Source organism: Diaphorina citri, unplaced genomic scaffold (assembly GCF_000475195.1).
Source record: "Diaphorina citri unplaced genomic scaffold, Diaci psyllid genome assembly version 1.1 scaffold596, whole genome shotgun sequence".
NCBI lineage: Eukaryota > Metazoa > Arthropoda > Insecta > Hemiptera > Psyllidae > Diaphorina > Diaphorina citri.
Genome location: NW_007378030.1, coordinates 39,083 through 64,266, shown reverse-complemented (window position 1 = coordinate 64,266; position 25,184 = coordinate 39,083). Strand labels below are relative to the sequence as shown.

Here is a 25,184-nt window from a genome sequence, read left to right as displayed (position 1 = left end):
AACATAAACGAAACTCAAAATGTTGGTCGAGAGCGGAACATTTCTCTCCCGCAGTCTCTGCACTCTGTGTATTTCTTAACAACACTGTGCAGTAGACTTCACAATGAAGTCCATACGACATTTTTGCAGTGTGAAGTTTGAGTGTGAACAGGCGAGTCTTCTTTTACCCTAACTTTTACAATATCTCTAACCGTTTTGTCGTTATAGCTGAAAACCGCCAAAAATCGGTCGGAAACCGCAGCTGATGATACTTTTTTATATTGCATTAGTGAAGATTTATACGGAGCCAATAGCAAGATTCAAAATGATTTAGACAGAATAATAATTTTGTTATCTCAAAAAGATATTTTTATAAACAAAGAAAAAACAATTTCGATCGTATTCGAAAATCCCATGACAACACGATTCAGACCAAGAAATGAAACTGTTCTAAAAATTCATGAAAACAAATGTATTGATGACAAAAGAAACAATATATATGTTATGCAATTGCAATATAATTAAACAAGAAACTTCTATAAAATACCTTGGTGTACATTTGGATAAAAACATGAAATGGAAAACACAAACCCAATACCTACATCAGAAACAAATTGAATTCAGTAATTAAATGAAGCACTCTCTCTCTCTCTCTCTCTCTCTCTCTCTCTCTCTCTCTCTCTCTCTCTCTCTCTCACACACACACACACACACACATCTGATACATTTCTCTTATATATTTATATTGTTTGCCATTGTCGTTATTAAATCCGTTGTCGGCACATGTTTAAGGTAGGTACTAAGGACACAAACAAACCCCTAACACCTTTTGTTACTACCTACTGAATGGGATATTTATACTTGTGTCTTTAAATGTTTAACATTCCAGGCATATCTACCTATTTTATTTATTTACCTCTATTTCACAGAGGAGGCGGGTATTGGTTCTTTAATTTAGGGTCTGTCATTGACTTTATTATTGACACCTTGAACAAAATACAATAATCAGATTTACGGTCATTGATCACCCTATTGTTATCTGTCGGAAAAGAGCATAAAACCACAAAAGAAAATGATAAAGAACTCCCATTTAGGTGGCTTGGTCAACACGAGAACACCAGAAAGTAACCCGTTGAAATATTTGCAATCGATAAACAAGTACAATGTGAACTGTAGACCTCACTCAGATTCTTTTGCCTAAGCTGAGACTTTAACAATAACGTCCTCTCATATGTTGTTTAACTTGGTACCTATTTGAATTTTAGACAAATTTAGGATTTAGAAAAATGTCCTGCTTTGAAAAAATGTCTTCTGGGTAATCCTACGTATGAATGGGTAACCCTACGTAATGCATAATTATGTAGATATCAAAACAGAAATAAAACTACCTACACGTCTTATGTACGAGTAGGTACCTACCTATATCTAAAAAAAGGTGACACTATTATAAAACCTGTCAATCACTCTAAAAAATAAAATTAAAGAATTTTTGATTTTGAACCTTTTAAACGAAACAAAGGATTTACCTTTAGTTGATTTTAAACCTTTGAAACAGAACAATAGATTGTCAGGGATATACCATCTTGACTTCCCACGCATAGGTATGAATATGTATTCATATTCATACCTATTGATATGCGTGCCACTGTATGGGATCGTAAAGTTTGAAAGATCGTAACGGTGGCCCCGTTCAACTTCTGGGCCCCAATTTTAATCAGCGACGTGCCTTGATTTAATGAAGATGTGTACCAAATTTCATCAAAAATCGGACCAGGCAATCGGGAGTTATAGCGGAACACATACAGACATCCAAACCCAAATGCAAAACGTCGAGTTAAAACATAGACCTTCACTTGCGTTCGGCTCAAATATCTAGATACAAACGCGTTCCAACGCAACGTTTCGCGTTGGAAATTGATACCTACATATTCTAATAAAAGGCAATTGGGTATTTACTATTTAGATTGGATTCTAACATTTAAATTCAATGCATCACAGAAGCAGGAAACACCAAAATTTGAATGAAGAAGACAAAAAATCTGGTGTGAACATCACACGACCTTTCCTATAATCCTATTGAATGATGCTTATTTGAGTCTTCTTTCTACCCTAACTTTTATAATCTCTAACCGTTTTGTCGTTATAGCTGAAAACCCGCCAAAAATCGGTCGAAATCTGTCCCAAAGCGGTAAAAATACCGCCAAGCGCAGGCAACCATCTCAACCCAAACGTTTTGTGTTGCCATCCTTGTCACATTTGTGAAACTTACATACCCAAATTCAAGTCCCTAGCTATATACCGTTCCCGAGATATTGTTAAATTACACGAAAACCGCCAAAAAGCGGTAAAATGCCAACCGTTGCACCGGTCTTAACCAAAAGTTTCGTGTCGCATCCTTGTCACATTTGACAGCTACATACCAAATTTTCACATTTGACAGCCAAATTTCAAGTCTCTAGCTCTTATTGTTCTCGAGATATTTTGTTTACAGACAGACACGGACCAATGGCTGAAACTTTGGATTTAGGCTCTAGGGACCTCAAAACGTGTTTTGGCACTAAAAACTGACCATCGAAAATTTGACCCGATTACATTACTTTCCTTCCTATAGGATAAGGAAAGTAAAAAATGAATGAAATCAAATTGATTTTTCCCCAATTGGTAGTACCTATTTAAAACTGGGTTTTATAGGTATTTAGAACTTTTGGGAGGGATGTTGAAACAAAGATATGAAAACGAGTTTTATGTGGAGGTGCGGGCCACATGTAGCACAAGTTGAATAGTCCTAGAGATAGAAACTGGAGGGGGGGATCTGACTTGCGTCCCGACTGTGAAATCCGAGTTGCGTCCGTCCGATTTGCGTCCCATTTCTGAAATTTGTCATCCGAGTTGCGTCCCTGAGCTAGAACTATATGTACTTTATATACTTATCCTAGTATGAAGGTATACATGTAGTACGGGGTCCCGTCCGATTTGCGTCCCATTTCTGAAATTTGTCATCCGAGTTGCGTCCCTGAGCTAGAACTATATGTACTTTATATACTTATCCTAGTTTGAAGGTATACATGTAGTACGGGGTCCAAAAAAAAAAAAATACTGTACGCAGCATTTTTTCAGCTTTCATCATGTAGGTACCTACAATCGATAACGTTAAAAATTCAACTGTACTTGGTCAGAAGTTACGTCAATGGAATGTTGCTATAAAAGGAGCTGTCACAAATGAGCAGTCCAGTGTTATTATAGGGTTAGGTTAAACGCAAAAAAGAGCTTTCACAATTTGAATAGTGACCAGTGTTATTATAGGGTTAGGTTAAATGCAAAAAAGAGTTTTCACAATTTGAGCAGTGACCAGTGTTATTATAGGGTTAGGTTAAACACAAAAGACAAGTACAAAAATAATAGCAATAGCGTTCATGTTCAAAGTTTGTTCCTATATAGGCCTATACCTATAGCATACAGAAGTTATAGTATACTGTATAGGTAGGTAAGTTATTTTTGGTCACCCTGTTCGTTATATATACTTATTTATTTACTTTATGGTCTCAAGTATATAGGTTCAATCTTAGGTACCGCGGATGCAACTCGGATGACCTTTTTTTGGGTTGGGATGCAAATCGGATGATTTGAGATTTGCGGACGCATCTGGTGTTCCTCCAACTGGAGACTCCCATGAAATAACAAAATAATAACAAAACTACAAGGCGCCACCTAGCTACTTCCTCATGATCATCATAGAACGAATGCAAATTATTTCATTAAGAACATGGGTCATTAGTACAATACCATTATACTCACTCAAGTTTCATAATGTTTTCCTATAGGTACATAATATATTTCACTAGTAGGTAGTTCAGCGAACTAAACACCTCACGCGGAAAAGGGGCCCGACGGGATCTAATGTAGGTAATCAGTTCAGAAATTTCCTTTAAATATTCCAATTTATCTTTGTCAACTATTAAAATCAGACAGATCGAGTTCGAAAGTTATAACGACAATCAGACAAATAAACGAAATGCAAATCGTCAAAATAACACTGGGAAGCTGGGAACTCACTTCGTTCATTGAAATTTCGATTTTTTTTTTTTCTAGAAATGGTCGCTTGCCGTTTGGACTTTTTCTTACTTTCTGACATACTGACAATTTTTTTTTTTAGGTAGTAAAGTAGTAAATCCCTTGTAGGGGTGTTGGACTTGTTTTCTAATTGTCTATTGTTCATCTTTCTTTTCTACATATGTATATTGAATGCTCATGATTCATATTCAGAAACCCTCAGCCCTCACTGTGGGGTTTTGGACCACCCAACATGAACGTGACCACAAACACTTTCAAACTCAGGATCTCCTAGCACGAAGTCCGTCTTGTTGGTTATACCACGACTGATTTTAGCGTGAGGTGCTGTGGTTTTTGAAAAGGAATTAGGAATAAATGACACCGATGTGTTTTTATCAATGGAAATTTCAATACAAAAATTCCAGCTCATTTCTTTGAATGAATGAACCTGGTATTACTCTTCATTCGGGAAACCAAAGATTGCAATGAATGGATGACATTGTTCTCTTCAATATTTATACACGTTTGATAGTTTCATTCATATTCTAGTGTGGAGTGGACCTTTGCCTCGTGCGTATCTTTTAACTTAAACTTAAACCACGTTCTGAAACGTTGCCAAAGAAATTCCCTTACTAACTACATATGTATGTAGAAGCTCAAGTAAAGGACCAGAGGCCTCTGGATAGTGCGTTTCAAAGCTGAACAGCAATAAATATGTATGTAGAAGCTCAAGTAAAGGACCAGAGGCCTCTGGATAGTGCGTTTCAAAGCTGAACAGCAATAAGCCCCCATTTAGCACGAAAATAGACAGGACATTTTATTTATTAAAGTTAAAATAAGAAAGTGGAAAAAAGGAAATTGCTCTCTTTTTTGTACTACCTATTATTGTTGTTATATTTTTTTTTTTTTAAAAAAAAAAATTAATTATAATTTTAAAAAAAAAAAAAAAAAAAAAAAAAAAAAAAAAAACTTCAAATGGCTGTAGGTAGGTACCTATGTTGTTTTATCTATATCTACCCAATACCTACAGAGGGGAATGACGAAATCAAATCAGAATTAATAAGTCATTACCAGTTTCCTTATTAACGGAAATATTTAATTGATGATAACTCTGATGGAGTTATTATACGTAGAGTCCTGGTGATAAAGTGGAGAGAGGAGCTATCAATATCAATTCATCTAAAACTTCATTCTGATACCATCAGTTCAGTGACTGAATGATATAATAGACCTAAAACAAAATAAAGAAGATATGCAAAACTGGAAATCAATTACAGAGCAGATATTCCAAAATTCAAATTGGAAAAAATAAACAGTCAATTGCATAAAATTGTGAAAAATATCAATGATCATAACAACTACACCTGTATATAAGGAAGGAAAAAAGAATGAGTACCAAAATTACAGACCTATGGAAATCAATTACAGAGCAGATATTCCAAAATTCAAATTGGAAAAAATAAACAGTCTTCAATTGCATAAAATTGTGAAAAATATCAATGATCATAACAACTACACCTGTATATAAGGAAGGAAAAAAGAATGAGTACCAAAATTACAGACCTATGGGAGTTTTATCTTGTATAGAGAAAATATTAGAAAAACATATAAACAATGAATTAACTCAGTACATAGAAGATAATGCAATTTTACATGAGGATCAACATGGTTTTAGGATAGGAAAAAGCACAGCAACATTACTTAACAAATTAACAGAAGATATAAATGTAGCACTAAATGAAAATAAGTATTGGGTGACATCATCATTAGATTTAAAAAAAAAAGCTTATGACACAATTAATCATGAGAAAATGATAGAAGTTTCAGATAAAATACTAGAAAGTGAAACAAAAACATTGTTCGAAAATTTCTTCCTTGAACGATATCAATTAGTCAAGATTGGAAGGAATATAGTAATAAAATCAAAGTAACATGTGGAATAATACAAGGAGCCATAATTTCACCTATCCTTTTTAATCTGTATGTAAAAGATATACATGATTTTGGATTAAAAACCAATATTTTACAATACGCTGATGATACTTTGTTATATTGCATTAGTGAAGATTTATACGAAGCCAATAGCAAGATTCAAAATGATTTAGACAGAATAATAATTTGGTTATCTCAAAAAGATATTTTTATAAACAAAGAAAAAACAATTTCGATCGTATTCGAAAATCCCATGACAACACGATTCAGACCAAGAAATGAAACTGTTCTAAAAATTCATGAAAACAAATGTATTGATGACAAAAGAAACAATATGTTATGCAATTGCAATATAATTAAACAAGAAACTTCTATAAAATATCTTGGTGTACATTTGGATAAAAACATGAAATGGAAAACACAAACCCAATACATCAGAAACAAATTGAATTCAATATGATCAATTTTTGATCGCTGAAATCTCCATAAGAAATACACAGAGTGCAGAGACTGCGGGAGAGAAATGTTCCGCTCTCGACCAACTTTTTGAGTTTCGTTTATGTTTTTAGTTTGATAAATACAAGTTCGGCCATGCCTTTTCCAGAAGTTTGGCCATGCCTCGGGATGAACTAGCGGGCTTCCGGAGCGAAGCGACGGAATTCAGCTAGTCTTATATTATAAGAACAAGATCCATTCACTCATTCACAGTTCACATTTCACATTTCACACACTGATCGCTCTATCTCGAGAACCACACCACCTAGAAAGCTGAAATTTGGTAGGAATATTCTTTTTATGGTCTAGGTGTGCAATAAGAAAGGATTTTGCGAAAATCTACACCGATCCTGAGATATGATCAATTTTTGATCGCTGAAATCTCCATAAGAAATACACAGAGTGCAGAGACTGCGGGATAGAAAACTTTTCCTCGCTCGCCTAATATTTGAGTTTCGTTTATGTTTTTAGTTTGATAACTACAAGTTCGGCCATGCCTTTTCCACAAGTTTGGCCATGCCTCGGGATGAACTAGCGGGATTCCGGAGCGAAGCGACGGAATTCAGCTAGTGTATAAATAAAATTGTAGATTTGTCTGTACATTGCTTAGAATCGTGAAAGTTATTCTTACCTACTCCTTATGCATCCCCGATTCCAAAAATCGCATTAGAAAAATTTCTGTCTGTATGTGTCTGTCTGTTACGCTAAATAGACCTTTGGTTGTCCTCTTTTCACGCAAAAACGGCTCGACCGATTTTGATTAATTTTTTTGTGGTTGTTAAGAAAAGTACTCCAGGTGACCTAGGCTACTTTATAGGAAGGAAAGTAATGTAATCGGGTCAAATTTTCGATGGTCAGTTTTTAGTCCGTCCTTCCTTTATTATTACTAACTAGCTGAATTCCGTCGCTTCGCTCCGGAATCCCGCTAGTTCATCCCGAGGCATGGCCAAACTTACGGGAGTTATAGCGGAACATACAGACATCCAAACCAAATGCAAAACGGTCGAGTTAAAACATAGACCTTCACTTCGTTCGGTCAAATATCTAGATACAAACGGTTCCAACGCAACGGTTTCGCGTTGGAAATTGATACCCTTTCTAGGTGTTGTGGTTCTCGAGATAGAGCGATCAGTGTGTGAAATGTGAATGAGTGAATGGATCTTGTTCTTATAATATAAGGCATGGCCAAACTTGTGGAAAAGGCATGGCCGAACTTGTGGAAAATAATAAAAGTTCGCGCTGCGCGCTCCCTATTAGCTGCATAGTTATCAAACTAAAAACAGTTATCAAACTAAAAACATAAACGAAACTCAAAATGTTGGTCGAGAGCGGAACATTTCTCTGAAATGTGAATGAGTGAATGGATCTTGTTCTTATAATATAAGATTATATAGAAGTATAGAACTACCTATACGACTGTAATTTACAGCCCAACCCGGATATCCATAAGAAATTTTAGCAAAATCGGTTAAGAATAAGAATTGACCAAATTACCTCCTAACTTCTAAACGTTTCAAAATGTTAATGTAATTTAACATAGGGATTTTGCCGTATGTCGTATACTTCATGCAGTTATACTAAGCGAAAATGTCGTATGTCAGTTTTCTCAAATTTTGAGAAAACGGTGGCCATTTTTAAACTTTTGACTGCAAAAAATTAAAATTCCATGTTTGTTATACCTGAAAACCGTAAAATTGGCATTTATTTTATTGTTTAACTGTGTGCCTTTTCACTTCAAAGATTGAAATCTTTAAACTCGATTTTCCGAAAGGAGGGTTTTTTGACATACGGCGTTTTCGCTTCTGACGACAGCCTAGATATTGCCTTATTATCGCCCATGCTATGAGACATGAGTCATGCTATAGTATGTCTCCAACACAATGTGCCTAATAGCAAGAACACCATTTCGAGATGGTGGAAAACCATTAAAGCACAGCCTTAAACCGTTTTGTTGAATTCTGATGCCTATTATTGCTAAAAATCATTCATATAAAATATGTATAATCTTACAGACTCGTATGAAATCAAAATATTTAATTTACACCAAGTTCTCAGAATTTATAGTAACATGTACTTTACTGACATTATGGATTTGAAATATGGATAGTACGTACAATCAGAGAATATGAAAGGAAGAGATTGGAAGCAATGGAGATGTGGATAAGGAGGTGAATGATGACGAACACCATTTAGTTGGACTTCGACAAAATGAACTAAAAACACAAGAGAGTAGGCAGTGGAAGAAAAAGAAGAAGTGACGAACACCATTTAGTTGGACTTCGACAAAATGAACTAAAAACACAAGAGAGTAGGCAGTGGAAGAAAAAGAAGAAGAAAAAAAAAACTAATGACCACCATATTGAAAAGAAAGCACAAGGGTATCCTAGTAGTGGTTTTTGTAAGTTGGACCGAGGGAGACCAGACTTGTGTATTTCCCATGACCCTTGACCTGTAATGGTAAACTATTAGGAGCCGCCACTGTTTACATCCGACACCCATTATCACCTTCGATCCCCATTAGATCAAAATACACAACCATTACTTGACCCTTTGAACGTCTGAGGGTATGATTATAAGACGTTTTCCAATAGATAAGGGTGATCCTTGCATGACTGAGCCCACTATTTAATGATTCCGCCTTGTACCAGGTCTCTAGGGAAATAAAACTCCTTCTCGAGGGTGCCGTGTTGAAATATTGTGGAAGGCGTTGAATTCAGTTCCCCGTCGATCGTATGGGTTAACGCCTGTCAGTTATTTCAATCCAAGGAACGGAAAGGGTTATGGTTATTGGTTCGGCGCCGCATATTGAGATTCATCATCAGGTTTGAATTATTATAATCTACCGGGTGAGATTAAACAACTTACCGGAATACATTAGTAAAACATACCATCAATATACATATTAGGTACCATTAGTAAAACATACCATCAATACATTAGGCTTTGATTTTATAATATTTAGAAGACAAATCAGATGCAAATTGAGAGCAAAATTTATTTTTCGATTCAAAATCAAATTCAGATGGAGAATGAATCTTTGAATGTCTCGGGTGACCTAGGCTACTTAAAATTGTCACATTCCATCCTGATTCAAAATGGCGGCGGTTCAAAGTTATGCCTATTATGCTGCACTGTTGGACATGTCAGGGAGCGCGTAGCGCGACCGTGTGTGAGTGATTGGTGTGTGTGTGTGTGGTGGGATGTGTGTATGTATGTGTGTGGTGGGATGTGTGTGATGGGTGGGTATGTGTGGTGGGATGGGTGTGTGTGTGATGTGTGTGTGGTTTGTGATGGGTGTGTGTGGTGGTCCCGTACAAAGGACGGGTCAACCACTAGTTTATAAATAAAATATTAAGTAGATTACCTACGAAGTTTGCCAGCTCATAAATATCAGTTGTGATTTACCTACCGGCAGTTTAAGTAATAAACTAATGAAATTTATTATTCTCAAGTTAAACAGGAAACCGACACATCTACTAATACTAATAGAATAAAATCTGCAACTTGTGAATCACCCTTTAATATTATCCTGACGCAGGATGTTATTGAAGTACACCCTAATTATTATGATGATGGCATTTCTTCATCTCCGGTATTGACAAGTTAGTGCGAGCTGATGGTATAATTGACTTGTGTTGGTTCTGGGAATTGTCTCATGATTTGTTTGGCATTTATATTTCCTTAGGACCTGACTGAAACTGAATGCTAGAATTTCAAGAGATCAAACATTTCTGTGCGGTCTTCCCATTTCTAGATTTCTACATGTTATATTCAAATTTTATCCGTAGGTAAATCTCATTGGCCATTAAAACGATATTAGTCATGGTCATTGGCTATTAATTTAAACAAAACCAACACAATTAAGAATAGGAGGATGAATTTATGGTTATCCAAATATTCCAAATTGTCCTCAAACAAGCTAAAATTAACTCTGAAGTCTAAACCCACCTCCAGCATACATAAATTTACTGGGTGGGTATTCCCTCAAACCTCATATCCATATGCAACATGTAGATCAAAGATGTGTGTTTATTTATTATTTATTTATTCCCCCCCCTCAAAATTATTGATATTGGTATTTCTATTGTAGATGTTGGAAAATCTCGTAGGTGTATGAAGTAATAAAGCTCACACTCCATTTTATTATATGTATTATATTTCAGTAGATAAATTTGTATGAGAACTCACCCTCTCCATACCTTCTTGAAGATAATAATATAAAATGAATAAAATCCGTGAAGAAGACAATAATGTTAGTGAAAACTTAATCCTGTAAACTTTGCTACCTATAGTATCTACCTACGAGTATGCCCTGTTAATTTGTAAAAATAAATAAATAAAAACAATACTATGAAATTCGTGAAGACAATATTAATGTAAATGAAAATAATATTAAGAAATTCGTGAAGACAATATTAATGTAAATGAAGTTATATTATGAAATTCGTGAAGATAATAATGTAAATGAAGACAATATTCTGGAATTCGATACATTAATGTAAACAAGATATTTCATTTCATTGTTGGTACTTTTAATGACATGACTGACTTCAAAACAACAACACATTAGCTCCATTTTCCACGCCACCCAGTAGTTATCAATAGGTATTTATCTCATCCTACGTATTCGAGTACTAAAGAAAGTACCAAATAGAACAGCAGATCCTGTGGTCTTTGATGACAGCTTCCGCTGTAGAGGAAGTATGTTTATTGGTATCTTTTAATTTATTTCAGTGTTTTAAAGAGGAAAGAAAAATATAAGAAAAGTTTAGGTGCGAAAACCATTTGGGTATTTGTACCAAAAGTATTTAAGAAATTAAGAATAAAAATATTGAAAAAAAAACTTAAAAACACAAATTCAAAAATAAGGCCGTGCAAACGACATGCACAAAACGTTGTTAAAGCTCGCAATAGAAGAAATAATAAAATAAAAGTCCTAGGAAATTCTTTCAAATAGGCAATTTTTGCTCAAATATAGGTAGCAATAAGAAAATGATTAAAATCTCAACGGGTGACCACCTGGGAAATCACATGCTGCTGGTTATTTCGTGTTGCACTTACGTTCTTCAGACAACTCTGGAGCCTGGAGCAGCTGGAGCTGGTTCAAATTTCAAATCACAAAGTCTGATAGGAAATTGTGGCAGGTGAAAGGGTTGTCCCTCACATGACTACAAGAGTATTGGTATGGGTTGAGAACGGCTGAAATTAGTCATTGCTGACCGGAAGACTGTGGGATCTTGTGAGCCAATGATGTTTCTACATAGGTATATTACTCTGGGTTGTCTACTATCTACCGACACAAATACATGTTGTTTACTTTACGTTACAATTCTCTTCAATCCATTCTTCAAGTATCAAGTCCATTTTCGTAGGGCGGTCAGAGGCGGATGACGTAGTATTTATTAAATTGGACATGAGTAAATAAATAATGTGTATTTGTGAGCATCATTTTGTTTTCCCAAGTATAGGGGCTCAATGGTACGGTATTCAAAGCTGAAAACTCCAGACCACTTTCCACTCTTTTGAGAATTCAGACTTCAGATTCTCCAGCACCACTTCCACATAGTTATCTTTAAAAACAAAAAAAGCCAGCTTTCTGGTATGCAAAAGGTCCCGGGCTCGATGCCAACCATTGATAAAAAAAAAACACTCTTATTTTGATTGCAAATATTTCAGTACCTGAATGGCTTAATACTTCTCTTCCATCTAAAACACCTTTTTTTTTTTATCCAAATATTGAAACACTTTTTTATCCAAATATTTCTTACCTATGTATGTACCTACCTGTTAAATAATAATAATAAAGATGTGTATGTCACCGCCGCGGCTTTTCTATTTCATAGCAATGAAACAATTGCTACATTAGACTCCTCTGTAGGCTTCCCAGACGTTGTAATTTGTCGGTCCTGAACCATTCTGTGGCGTCTCCAAAAGCCACTTAAAAATGGAAATCAGGAAATGGGAAAACCAAATGAAAGTCAAACATTGGACTAACATTTCTGGTCATAGACAAGCGAAAAAGTTTATCACTCATTCGCCCAAAAGAGCAAAAGAAATGCTCTGTCTTAGCAAAGAGGACTTGAGGTCAATTACAGGCCTCTACACAGGACATTGCAGCCTCAATTACCACTAAACAAAATGGGTATAGCTGAGACACCTACCTGCCGTCTATGCAAAGAGGCACCAGAAACGGCGGAACACATCATATATATGTGAATGTGGTGTTGCCTCTCACAAACGACTGATATACTTCTCAAGGATGATCATAACACCTAAAGAAGTCAAAGAAATCAGTCCTAAAAGAACCCTGGCCTTCGTAAGAAGTCTAGGGCTCTTCTTCAAGGATGATCATAACACCTAAAGAAGTCAAAGAAATCAGTCCTAAAAGAACCCTGGCCTTCGTAAGAAGTCTAGGGCTCTTCTGGGGAAAAAAAAATAAAGGGAATGTCACAAAAGATCTAACCAGGTCGCAGTGACCAAGGGCGTTTATTAAATCCGATGGCCCTACCTTTACCAAAAAGGGAATGTCACAAAAGATCTAACCAGGTCGCAGTGACCAAGGGCGTTTATTAAATCCGATGGCCCTACCTTTACCAATACCAATAGGCTTCCCAGACGTCCGCTTTTCGGCGGATATGTCCTCCTTTTTATACGTTTGTCCTCCGTCCGCCCGCCTTTTTAAAATATAGCAAAATGTCCGCCTTTTGAAGTTTCGGCTACACTAAAAGTCTAAAAAATCGCCCGCGGCGCGGAATTTTTTAGTTTCGGAGACTGGATTTCTGAAGATTGTAGACCAAATTTTTCAAAAAATTCGCCTGCCTCGCCCCTTTCTCATTTAAGCGTTCAACTGCAATTAGGAAAAAAAAATGTGTCGAAAATTATCTTAGAACTAGATAGGTTACCTACCTAAAATTAAATAGCATTTGGACAAATATAAACATGATCAATGGATGAAGAGGTAGCAGGAGATCTTGACAGCCTTTAGCAACATTGAATGTAAGTACCTAACATGATGTGTCGTCCGGAGCCTCTTGAGAATAAAATTCTACATTACCCTTATTATGTGTTATGTGAAATATCTACTTCTCGAGCAAATAATTAGAGTCAAACTTTAGTTCCAGTTGCAAATACCGCCTCTAGCTGCTGTTTATACCTAATACCCTATAGGTACATTGCTTCACAAGACTGAAATTAATCATGCAATTCCATGAATAAAACGGAAATATGATCAATCCAACCCAGAATCCAATCAGTATGTAGTATAATCATTTAGATAATTTGATTCTGTGGCGTCTCCAAAAGCCACTTAAAAATGGAAATCAGGAAATGGGAAAACCAAATGAAAGTCAAACATTGGACTAACATTTCTGATCATAGACAAGCGAAAAAGTTTATCACTCATTCGCCCAAAAGAGCAAGAGAAATGCTCTGTCTTAGCAAAGAGGACTTGAGGTCAATTACAGGCCCGATAATTTGAATGTACGTACCTACTCCTAATACCATAGGTACTAAAGGTTTCCATGAACACTTGACTACTTTTGTCTTTCAAAGTTTGGTGGCAGTATAATCACGCCTTGATGCGATTTTATTTTTATAATTAATATGAATTTAAACCCAATAAAGAATCGTTTATTATTATTTATCTTAGTTTGATGTTTTGCTGTTTTTGATTTGTAACTTTCAAGAAGAGGTAGGATTTCTGTTAAATTTTCATTATTTCATTTCGCCCAGGTATGTTTTCTGTGGCAAGAGGACCACTTCTTATTAAATTTACTCTAATATGTTCCTATCTGTTTAAAATATAATAAATTACTTAATAATCCTTTCATGTACCTACCTACATATGTGATTATTTCAAGCAAAACACTCCTAGGAGTGAGGACGCTCTTTCCCTTCAGGACGTAACTACACCTACACCCCCTCACTCAATGAATCTGTCATAATCATAATCATAATCATAATATCATGGCTCCTCAGTCATTCTCTCATTCATGATGCTGATGCTAAACCAAAACCAGTTCAACCTCTGCAAACACAACAATTTATCTTGTCTCCGAGTGAAGCTTGTCAATATTACCATCAGGTGTGTGGAAAGTTCAGACTTATCTTGTACCTATTTATAGTATCTCCCTTGAAACATATTCCAAATCTAACATCGCCCAACCTTGAAAATTAAAAACACTAAGGTACCTACCTACTTGCGCAGACTGCGGTATAGGTTATAGTGTACTTACGACAAACAACAAACGGCACATCCACTAATAGGTAAAAGTTAAGTAAAAATCTAGCAGACTGCGGTATAGGTTATAGTGTACTTACGACAAACAACAAACGGCACATCCACTAATAGGTAAAAGTTAAGTAAAAATCTATATCCCATTTAGGTGGCTTGGTCAACACGAGAACACCAGAAAGTAACCCGTTGAAATATTTGCAATCGATAAACAAGTACAATTTTTTGTCGATTTTCCACAAGTTTGGCCATGCCTCGGGATGAACTAGCGGGATTCCGGAGCGAAGCGACGGAATTCAGCTAGCAAGTACAATTTTTTTTTGTCGATGATGGGCATCGAACCGGGGACTTTGTGCATGGCAAGCTAGGGCGTTACCTACCAGTGGGTTAACCGTGCACCAACATTTAAGCTATATTTCATCAAAATCGTACCTACTAGTAGAACCCGAGTTATGGACATCCTGGAAATGTCACGTTTGCGCATGCGCCATGAACGCTGAAATACATAATATGTACATTACAGTCGTATAGGTTGTTAACAGTGTTTGTAGTTCTCTGTTCTGAGGGTGTGATCCGTGAACGATATTTTAAAATAAAAATGAATAATGACCAAGTAACGTAATAATTTACGTAAAAATTAATAATTTATTATAAAATATTAGTTTATTTAAAATGAGCAGTAAATTTTTATTTCAGTTTAATTGTTTTATTCTGTTGTGTTCTATCTAGGTACTAGGTACTTTCTAAGGTATTACCTACCTAAGTAATTATTTGTTTCATAAAAAAAAAAACATTAGTCAAAAATTAGCACTGAGCTAGAATTTTGAAAGAGATCAATCCCCGCAAGAAACAAAGTATTTTTTGACATTTTCTTCTGGCCCTAACTTACCTATGAAAGTGAGAAAATAATTTCCACTCTGTATTAAACCGATTACAAAACTAGGTATTCCGATATTTTGAAACAATTGTGGAACAGCATGTAAAATAGGAAGCAAAATAAATCTTCCAAAGATGACAAAATAACCAACGAGGTGAAGATTTTGTTGAGGATAAGTGTGGAACAGCATGTAAAATAGGAAGCAAAATAAATCTTCCAAAGATGACAAAATAACCAACGAGGTGAAGATTTTGTTGAGGATAAGGACTTTATCGGATTCTGGATGATGGACAAATATAAACATGATCAATGGATGAAGAGGTAGCAGGAGATCTTGACAGCCTTTAGCAACATTGAATGTAAGTACCTAACATGTTGTGTCGTACGGAGCCTCTTGAGAATAAAATTCTACATTACCCTTATTAGATAGATAAAACTCCAGACCACTTTCCACTCTTTTGAGAATTCAGACTTCAGATTCTCCAGCACCACTTCCACATAGTTATCTTTAAAAACAAAAAAGCCAGCTTTCTGGTATGCAAAAGGTCCCGGGCTCGATGCCAACCATCGATAAAAAAAAAAACACTCGTATTTTGATTGCAAATATTTCAGTACCTGAATGGCTTAATACTTCTCTCCCATCTAAAACACCTTTTTTTTATCCAAATATTGAAACACTTTTTTATCCAAATATTTCTTACCTATGTATGTACCTACCTGTTAAATAATAATAATAAAGATGTGTATGTCACCGCCGCGGCTTTTCTATTTCATAGCAATGAAACAATTGCTACATTAGACTCCTCTGTAGGCTTCCCAGACGTTGTAATTTGTCGGTCCTGAACCATTCTGTGGCGTCTCCAAAAGCCACTTAAAAATGGAAATCAGGAAATGGGAAAACCAAATGAAAGTCAAACATTGGACTAACATTTCTGGTCATAGACAAGCGAAAAAGTTTATCACTCATTCGCCCAAAAGAGCAAGAGAAATGCTCTGTCTTAGCAAAGAGGACTTGAGGTCAATTACAGGCCCCTACACAGGACATTGCAGCCTCAATTACCACCTAAACAAAATGGGTATAGCTGAGACACCTACCTGCCGTCTATGCAAAGAGGCACCAGAAACGGCGGAACACATCATATGTGAATGTGGTGTTGCCTCTCACAAACGACTGATATACTTCTCAAGGATGATCATAACACCTAAAGAAGTCAAAGAAATCAGTCCTAAAAGAACCCTGGCCTTCGTAAGAAGTCTAGGGCTCTTCTAGGAAAAAATAAAGGGAATGTCACAAAAGATCTAACCAGGTCGCAGTGACCAAGGGCGTTTATTAAAGCCGATGGCCCTACCTATACCAATACCAATACCAATACCATAATGAGCGCTTATGTGACAAAAATTGGAAAAAAAACGGTCCTACTTTTTTGGCGCGAAATATAGGCGCTGCACGGCAAAATTCAAATTTTCTATATGCACCTGTGCAAAGTTTTCTTTAGATTGTTTGATTTTTCGATGCTTTTGCTCTACCTTACCTTCGAATTAACCATGGCTGCCCCCCCCCCCAGACGAGATGCTGGCTACGCCCATGTACCTAGGTACACTGTACATAGATTAAAAAAAATCATGTTATTTATTATACTGGTGGTTTTTTTGTTGATTATTTTCTGCGTCCTCCTTTTGGTTGAAATGTCCGCCTTTGTTAGCCAAAATGTCCTCCTTTTGAAATTTCTTGTCTGGTAAGCCTACTCCTGTGGTCTGTGTCGTAGCATGCCCATCCCATAATATGCCTCTCATCAGATGGGCGAGAAGAGACACAATACTTCTCATTTAGGTGCTGGGTCAACACGAGAACACCAGAAAGTAACCCGTAGAAATATTTACAATCGAAAAACGAGAACAAATTTTTGTCAATGGTGGGAATCGAACCCGGGACCTTTTGCATCGCAAGCGTTATCACTGGGCTAACCGTGCCCCAGATATTTCATGTATTTAACCAACATTTTATGGTGTTTGAATATTATTAAAGCTATTATTATTATTTAAGTCACTTTTCTATTACTTAGATACCTATGTAGGTATGTGTAATAATTAATAATATTGTGTTTTATGTATACGCTTATTCTAAACAATTTGTATTGAATTATTGATGGTGCCATGCTACTGTTAAAATTCAGATAATAATCCATACGAGTCTGAAGATTGTAGACCAAATTTTTCAAAAAATTCGCCTGCCTCGCCCCTTTCTCATTTAAGCGTTCAACTGCAATTAGGAAAAAAAATGTGTCGAAAATTATCTTAGAACTAGATAGGTTACCTACCTAAAATTAAATAGCATTAAGATTTGAACTGAAGATTTGAAATTTGATCAGACTGCATTTAAAGGTTGTAGCCTAAATAGAAAAAAAATCTAATTTAATTTTAGTGTTCAGATGCAAAGAAGAAGAAGAAAAAAAAATAAATATTAAATTTAAGAATTATTTAGGTAGGTACGTCAAAAATTAAACAATGACAAATATATTTTTAAAAAATTTCGCCTGCGGCGCTTAAGATTTGCAATTCGATTGTACTGCGTTTCTGAAAAGTTGTAGACCAATATTAAAAAAAAAAATCGTAATGGAGAGGTACCTATATCTTTGGGGGATTTAGCTTTTATATCAAAGAAAAGAGTGGAATGAAATTACGTGTCTTAATCCTGGAAAAAATTCGCCTGCGCCGCAATTTAGTTTGCAAAACCCTAGGTCAGAAAGAAAAGTATTGAAGAAATAAAAAATATTGATTTCAAACAGCCTTGGGGATATAAAAATCGCGCAGTTTTGGTTCCTTACTCACCTCTCGCGGACCACCTGAAACCTTCTCGCGGACCACTAGTGGTCCACGGACCATAGGTTAAGAATGGCTGTTCTAGAGACATGTAATTCAGCTATAGAAGACATTCAGAAGTAAATGATGTGTATACGAGTATGCTTTCCAAATAAACTTTTAAACCATTCTCAAATTATTGTAAGTAGTACACATTACATACTCGTAGGTGAACAAGGTAGAGATTAGACTCCCATGTAACAAACTGTGGGGATATGCCTCTCATCAGATGGGCGAGAAGAGACACAATACTTCTCATTTAGGTGCTGGGTCAACACGAGAACACCAGAAAGTAACCCGTAGAAATATTTACAATCGAAAAACGAGAACAAATTTTTGTCAATGGTGGGAATCGAACCCGGGACCTTTTGCATCGCAAGCGTTATCACTGGGCTAACCGTGCCCCAGATATTTCATGTATTTAACCAACATTTTATGGTGTTTGAATATTATTAAAGCTATTATTATTATTTAAGTCACTTTTCTATTACTTAGATACCTATGTAGGTATGTGTAATAATTAATAATATTGTGTTTTATGTATACGCTTATTCTAAACAATTTGTATTGAATTATTGATGGTGCCATGCTACTGTTAAAACTCAGATAATAATCCATACTCTAGAAGTCTAGACTCTTGAGAGTCGTAAGCGTAAGTCTACTTGAAAATCCGCCCTTGCCTCTCATTCATGTCTAATAGGTATCAAGTCCAAATTATCCCCAAGTCAATTTATCTTCCAATATTGAAGTGCGTGTGTGTTTGTGTTTTTGGTGCCCCCACAGTTTGTTACATGGGAGTCTAATCTCTACCTTGTTCACCTACGAGTATGTAATGTGTACTTACTACTTACAATAATTTGAGAATGGTTTAAAAGTTTATTTGGAAAGCATACTCGTATACACATCATTTACTTCTGAATGTCTTCTATAGCTGAATTACATGTACATAATCTCAAGTGGTCCGCGAGATTTTTGGTTTATCAATAGTGGTCCGCCAATTCTAAAAGGTTAAGAACCCCTGCTCTAGAATGTCTAGATTATTAGATACAAGCAGGCTCCGCCCGCTTGCGCGTGACTGGGGCATGGCCGTATGCATAGAGGTATGGCCGTAGGTGACCGTAGCGTAACTTACCGTATCGTACCGCACCTGACTATACTTGACTGTACCTAATCGTATGTGACTGTTCGGTACCGTATCGTACTGTAGCTCACCGTACCGTATCGTACTCGACCGTACCTGACTATGTCGTATCGTACCGTACCTGAACGTACCGTATCGTACCATATAGTACAGGACCTGACCGTAACGTACCGTATCTGATCGTACCTAACTGTACCTGACCGTACCATATCGTACCGTACTTAACTGTACCTGACCGTACTTGACTGACCCTAACCGTACCGTGCCGTATCGTAGCATACCTTACCTGACCGTAACGTTCCGTACTGTACCGTTTTACCTGACCATACTATTTTGGCACCATATTATACTTTTATTCGTTTTCGTCCCTAATTGGGGCACCTCTGCGAGTTTTGAAAAATCCGTTCTTAGGATACCTTTACTTACTAAAAGGTAAGACAACAAACTATCTTACCTACTTACAAACTTCATGTAAATTGACCCACCCGTTTTGGCCATGGGTCGATTTTTAGTAGTTTTTTGGTCATAGTTTGGAAACCACTGCGAGTTTCCGAAAATCCGTTCTTAAAGGGCCTATTCAAATGAAAAGGAAGCTATTCTCGAAGTTTCATCAAAATCGGTCCAGCCATTTCGGCTGTGCGTTGATTATGAACGATTTTTAGTAGTGTTTTGGTCATAGTTTGGAAACCACTGCGAGTTTCGGAAAATCCGTTCTTAGTGGGCCTATTCAAATCAAAAGGAAGCTATTTTCGAAGTTTCATCAAAATCCAGCCGTTTCGGCTGTGCGTTGATTATGAATGAATGAGTCAGGGTTTACTCTTTTATATATATAGATAGATAGATGTGTAGCATTAGTTTTTTTTTTTTTTTTAAGAGGTTTGACAGAGGGAACTGTAACCTAACTGTACTTTTTTAAGCGAATGCAAATATCAAGTTTTTTTTTAAAGAGGTTTGACAGAGGGAACTGTGACTGCTAGAGAAATCGAAGAGAGAAGGAAGACAGGATAGGAGAAAGCCAGCCGTTCCGAGAACGAACATTATCCCATCAGGATAAAAAAAAAAAACACATGTATTTTTTTGTTAAGAGGTTTGACAGAGGGAACTGTAACTGCTATGGTCTTATCGTCCCAAAATCAAGAGAGAAGGAAGACAGGATAGGAGAAAGCCAGCCGTTCCGAGAACGAACATTATCCCATCAGGATAAAATCCGCCCCCGGGGGGGAATCGAACCCGCGGCCTAGCGCTTACAAGGCAGATGCACTACCAACTAAGCTAACTAGGCTGGCTAGGCATTAGTTTACATTATCGTATTTCAGTGTTCTCCACAAGAGCCTTGAAGGACCACAAAGGACTTGGAAACAAATCAAAACATTTCCTTCACCTCATATTAGCGACATTTTATCAGTTTGTCTTTGTCATTCCTTACCGTCGAAACAACTAATTTTCCGTTTAAACATTATTATCAATTTAGCACCATCAAGTAGAATATATTATGGATTTTCCCCCATCTGTGGCACAAGCTTTGCTTCTACGGATAGGTATACCATTTATGTGATTTTTTTATGTTCTGTTATTAAATTGTAATACCTAATAATAAATGTAAACTTGATAAATTAAATTAAAATGTGCCTCAACGATGAACTTGTCTTTTGTTTCAGATGGGAGAATTATCTGCAGCAGCTGTATTAGTGATTCTAATATTTCTGACGAACTCGGTGCAAACATTCAACACAAATCAAAACTCGGAAAAGTTCTTCAAACTTGAACCCCAAGATCTGTCTATCATGAGACCTGTCCAATTTCAGCTGGAACCAGAAGATTCAAACAACGATCTGAAAGCATCGAGTAAGAGATTTGAAAAGGACGGAAGCAATTTCTACTCGTCAAAAGAAATCTATGACATCAAAGAGAAATCTGAGTTAGTTAATATTGTGGATGAAAGTTATGATAGGAAAAAACATTACAGTATGAAGAAAGGAGGTGGTAAATTCCGAGAACAGTATCAAATTGAAGATGCAATTCTTGATCGAGAGCATCTGGACAATTTGGACTTTATGAAAACACTCGAAGATTCAAAAACAAACAACGATAGTTCCTGGAAAAATCATACCAAAAAGTTTTCAAACAATTCAACAGATATTTACAAAACATTCAAATCAACTACAAACACGAATGAAAAGTTACACAGGAATAATCATCCGCGGAGAAAATCACCGGAAGACTTTGGTCTTAGACACAGTGATTCACTTACCCCTGATCTGATTGAATCAGTCAATGAACTTTATGACCCCAAGGAAGCTGATCTAAACATAACGCGCTTGAAGTCAAAACTAGAAAGCTTCTACGATGAAGCATTTATGTTAATTGAAAAACCGAAAAGTGACGATGGCATTTTTGAAAACAAATCAAACGCCGAGCAGGCAATCCTTGAGCAATTTACACGGAACAAGAACGGACGTCTCATACCCAAAGAAGAGTTACCAGATTATTTGAAAGACATAAATTTCAAGTACATTCATCTGTCCGATGGAAACCGAATACGTACGAGGATCAGCACGAAGTTGAAGAAGAAAATGCAACAATTTCTTCAAACATATACCAAGTGTCGAATAACATACAAGTGGAAAGACTTGGGTATTCGGTTCTGGCCACGGTATCTGCGACAGGGCTACTGTATGGATGGGAAGATTAGCTGCTCTATCCCGCCGGGGATGACGTGTAAACCAAGTCATACAGAATACAAAACCATTCTGAGATACCACTGTAAAGGCAATGGTACTGAGGTCAAATGTCATTGGAGAAATATTCAGTACCCTGTGGTGACCAGATGTCATTGTACGTGTCCTTGACCTTTGATCTTGAAATAGAAAATCCTAGCGCACCAATTCAACTTTTGAAGAAGAAGAAAGCTTCTAAATTCCTTGCCGTTCCAAAGTTTCAATAGGTTTGTTATCTAGGACATTTGTTTCAGGCTGTAGAGTGTAGACGAAAAGAAAAAGATTCCACAGTGTAGGGGATGGTAGGTAACGAAAAGGTCCCAACAGAAGAAATGGATTTCTATGAAAAAGTTGAATTTATTTATAATGTTAATGTAGATTATGTACCTACTACATATAAATATAGGTAACTTGCCAAATTTCGGCTTCAGAAACTATATAGGTAGGTAACTATAACTACCTACCTACATACCTATAACCTGTATATATTATGTTACCTACTTGGGTATTTTGTTGTAAAATATATTAAAAATTCTATTTAAAACTAAGTTCATCTTTTTCAAAACTTGAGTTTTTTACTTTTTTTTAAAGAAATTTAGATCAAAAATTTCGGCTTCAGAAACTATATAGGTAGGTAACTATAACTACCTACCTACATACCTATAACCTGTATATATTATGTTACCTACTTGGGTATTTTGTTGTAAAATATATTAAAAATTCTATTTAAAACTAAGTTCATCTTTTTCAAAACTTGAGTTTTTTACTTTTTTTTAAAGAAATTTAGATCAAAAATTTCGGCTTCAGAAACTATATAGGTAGGTAACTATAACTACCTACCTACATACCTATAACCTGTATATATTATGTTACCTACTTGGGTATTTTGTTGTAAAATATATTAAAAATTCTATTTAAAACTAAGTTCATCTTTTTCAAAACTTGAGTTTTTTACTTTTTTTTAAAGAAATTTAGATCAAAAATTTCGGCTTCAGAAACTATATAGGTAGGTAACTATAACTACCTACCTACATACCTATAACCTGTATATATTATGTTACCTACTTGGGTATTTTGTTGTAAAATATATTAAAAATTCTATTTAAAACTAAGTTCATCTTTTTCAAAACTTGAGTTTTTTACTTTTTTTTAAAGAAATTTAGATCAAAAATTTCGGCTTCAGAAACTATATAGGTAGGTAACTATAACTACCTACCTACATACCTATAACCTGTATATATTATGTTACCTACTTGGGTATTTTGTTGTAAAATATATTAAAAATTCTATTTAAAACTAAGTTCATCTTTTTCAAAACTTGAGTTTTTTACTTTTTTTTAAAGAAATTTAGATCAAAAATTTCGGCTTCAGAAACTATATAGGTAGGTAACTATAACTACCTACCTACATACCTATAACCTGTATATATTATGTTACCTACTTGGGTATTTTGTTGTAAAATATATTAAAAATTCTATTTAAAACTAAGTTCATCTTTTTCAAACCTACATACCTATAACCTGTATATATTATGTTACCTACTTGGGTATTTTGTTGTAAAATATATTAAAAATTCTATTTAAAACTAAGTAGTATTTTCAAAACTTGAGTTTTTTACTTTTTTTTTAAGAAATTTAGATCAAAAATTTCGGCTTCAGAAACTATATAGGTAGGTAACTAACTACCTACCTACATACCTATAATTATGTGATTAGGACTATTTGAAGACAAATCAACGATCAAAATTAATTTCCCTTTTTTGTGCTTCCCCTAGGGGCCTTAGGTATTGTCAGAAGCAAATGAAAAATTAATATAAATACTTAATAATAATTGAAAAGTGAAAAGCCATACTTAATAATAATTGAAAAGTTTTTGACATACGGCAAAACGTTTTAGTGGTTTTTAAGGGGTTTAGGACAAAGAAAAAAAAAAATATGTAGGATCAAAATTTAGGATCATAGGAACCATTTGGGCACCAAAAACCAAAAATCGATTGGACAAAGAAAAAAAAAAATATGTAGGATCAAAATTTAGGATCATAGGAACCATTTGGGCACCAAAAACCAAAAATCGATTTTTTTTTTTACTTTCCTTATCTTATATCTTATAGGAAGGAAAGTAATGTAATCGGGTCAAAATTTCGATGGTCAGTTTTTAGTGCCAAAACACGTTTTGAGGTCTCTAGAGCCTAAATCCAAAGTTTCAGCCATTGGTCCGTGTGTGTGTCTGTGGGTGTGTGTCTGTAAACAAAATATCTCGAGAACGGTAAGAGCTAGAGACTTGAAATTTGATATGTAGATGTCAAAATGTGACAAGTATGCGACACGAAACTTTTGGTTAAGATCGGTGCAACGGTTGGCGGCATTTTACTATGGTCAGTTTTTAGTGCCAAAACACGTTTTGAGGTCTCTAGAGCCTAAATCCAAAGTTTCAGCCATTGGTCCGTGTGTGTGTCTGTGGGTGTGTGTCTGTAAACAAAATATCTCGAGAACGGTAAGAGCTAGAGACTTGAAATTTGATATGTAGATGTCAAAATGTGACAAGTATGCGACACGAAACTTTTGGTTAAGATCGGTGCAACGGTTGGCGGCATTTTACTGCTTTTTGGCGGTTTTCGGTGTAATTTAACAATATATCGGGAACGGTATGAGCTAGGGACTTGAAATTTGGTATGTAGTTCACAAATGTGACAAGGGTGTAACTCAAAACATTTGGTTAATATAAGTGCTGCGGTTGGTGGTATTTTGACCGTTTTTTGCGGTTTCCGACCGTTTTTTGGCGGTTTTCAGCTATAAAGACTAAACGGTTAGAGATATTATAAAATTTTATGGTATAAGAACAAGAACACCCAAATAAGCATCATTCAATAGGATAAGGAAAGTCGTGTGATGTTCACACCAG

The 25,184-nt window shown here is 35.7% G+C and overlaps 1 protein-coding gene across 3 annotated transcripts in view; it reads left to right on the top strand.

Annotated features, from left to right (window-relative positions):
- Positions 1–22,599, top strand: part of LOC103510405 — a 27,247-nt gene extending 4,648 nt beyond the window's left edge. Inside the window, exons 1-2 of one of the 3 annotated variants that reach the window (XM_026824456.1) lie at positions 13,441–13,452; positions 21,225–22,599. In XM_026824456.1, coding sequence (XP_026680257.1) covers positions 21,225–22,415 — 1,191 coding nt within the window. In that variant the 5' untranslated portion in view covers positions 13,441–13,452 and the 3' untranslated portion in view covers positions 22,416–22,599. Of the gene's footprint in view, positions 1–13,440; positions 13,453–15,765; positions 15,926–21,224 lie in introns of those variants that run through there. The other 2 variants (XM_008475059.3, XM_008475058.3) reach the window with 2 other exon arrangements.
- The last annotated feature ends 2,585 nt before the right edge of the window (positions 22,600–25,184 follow it).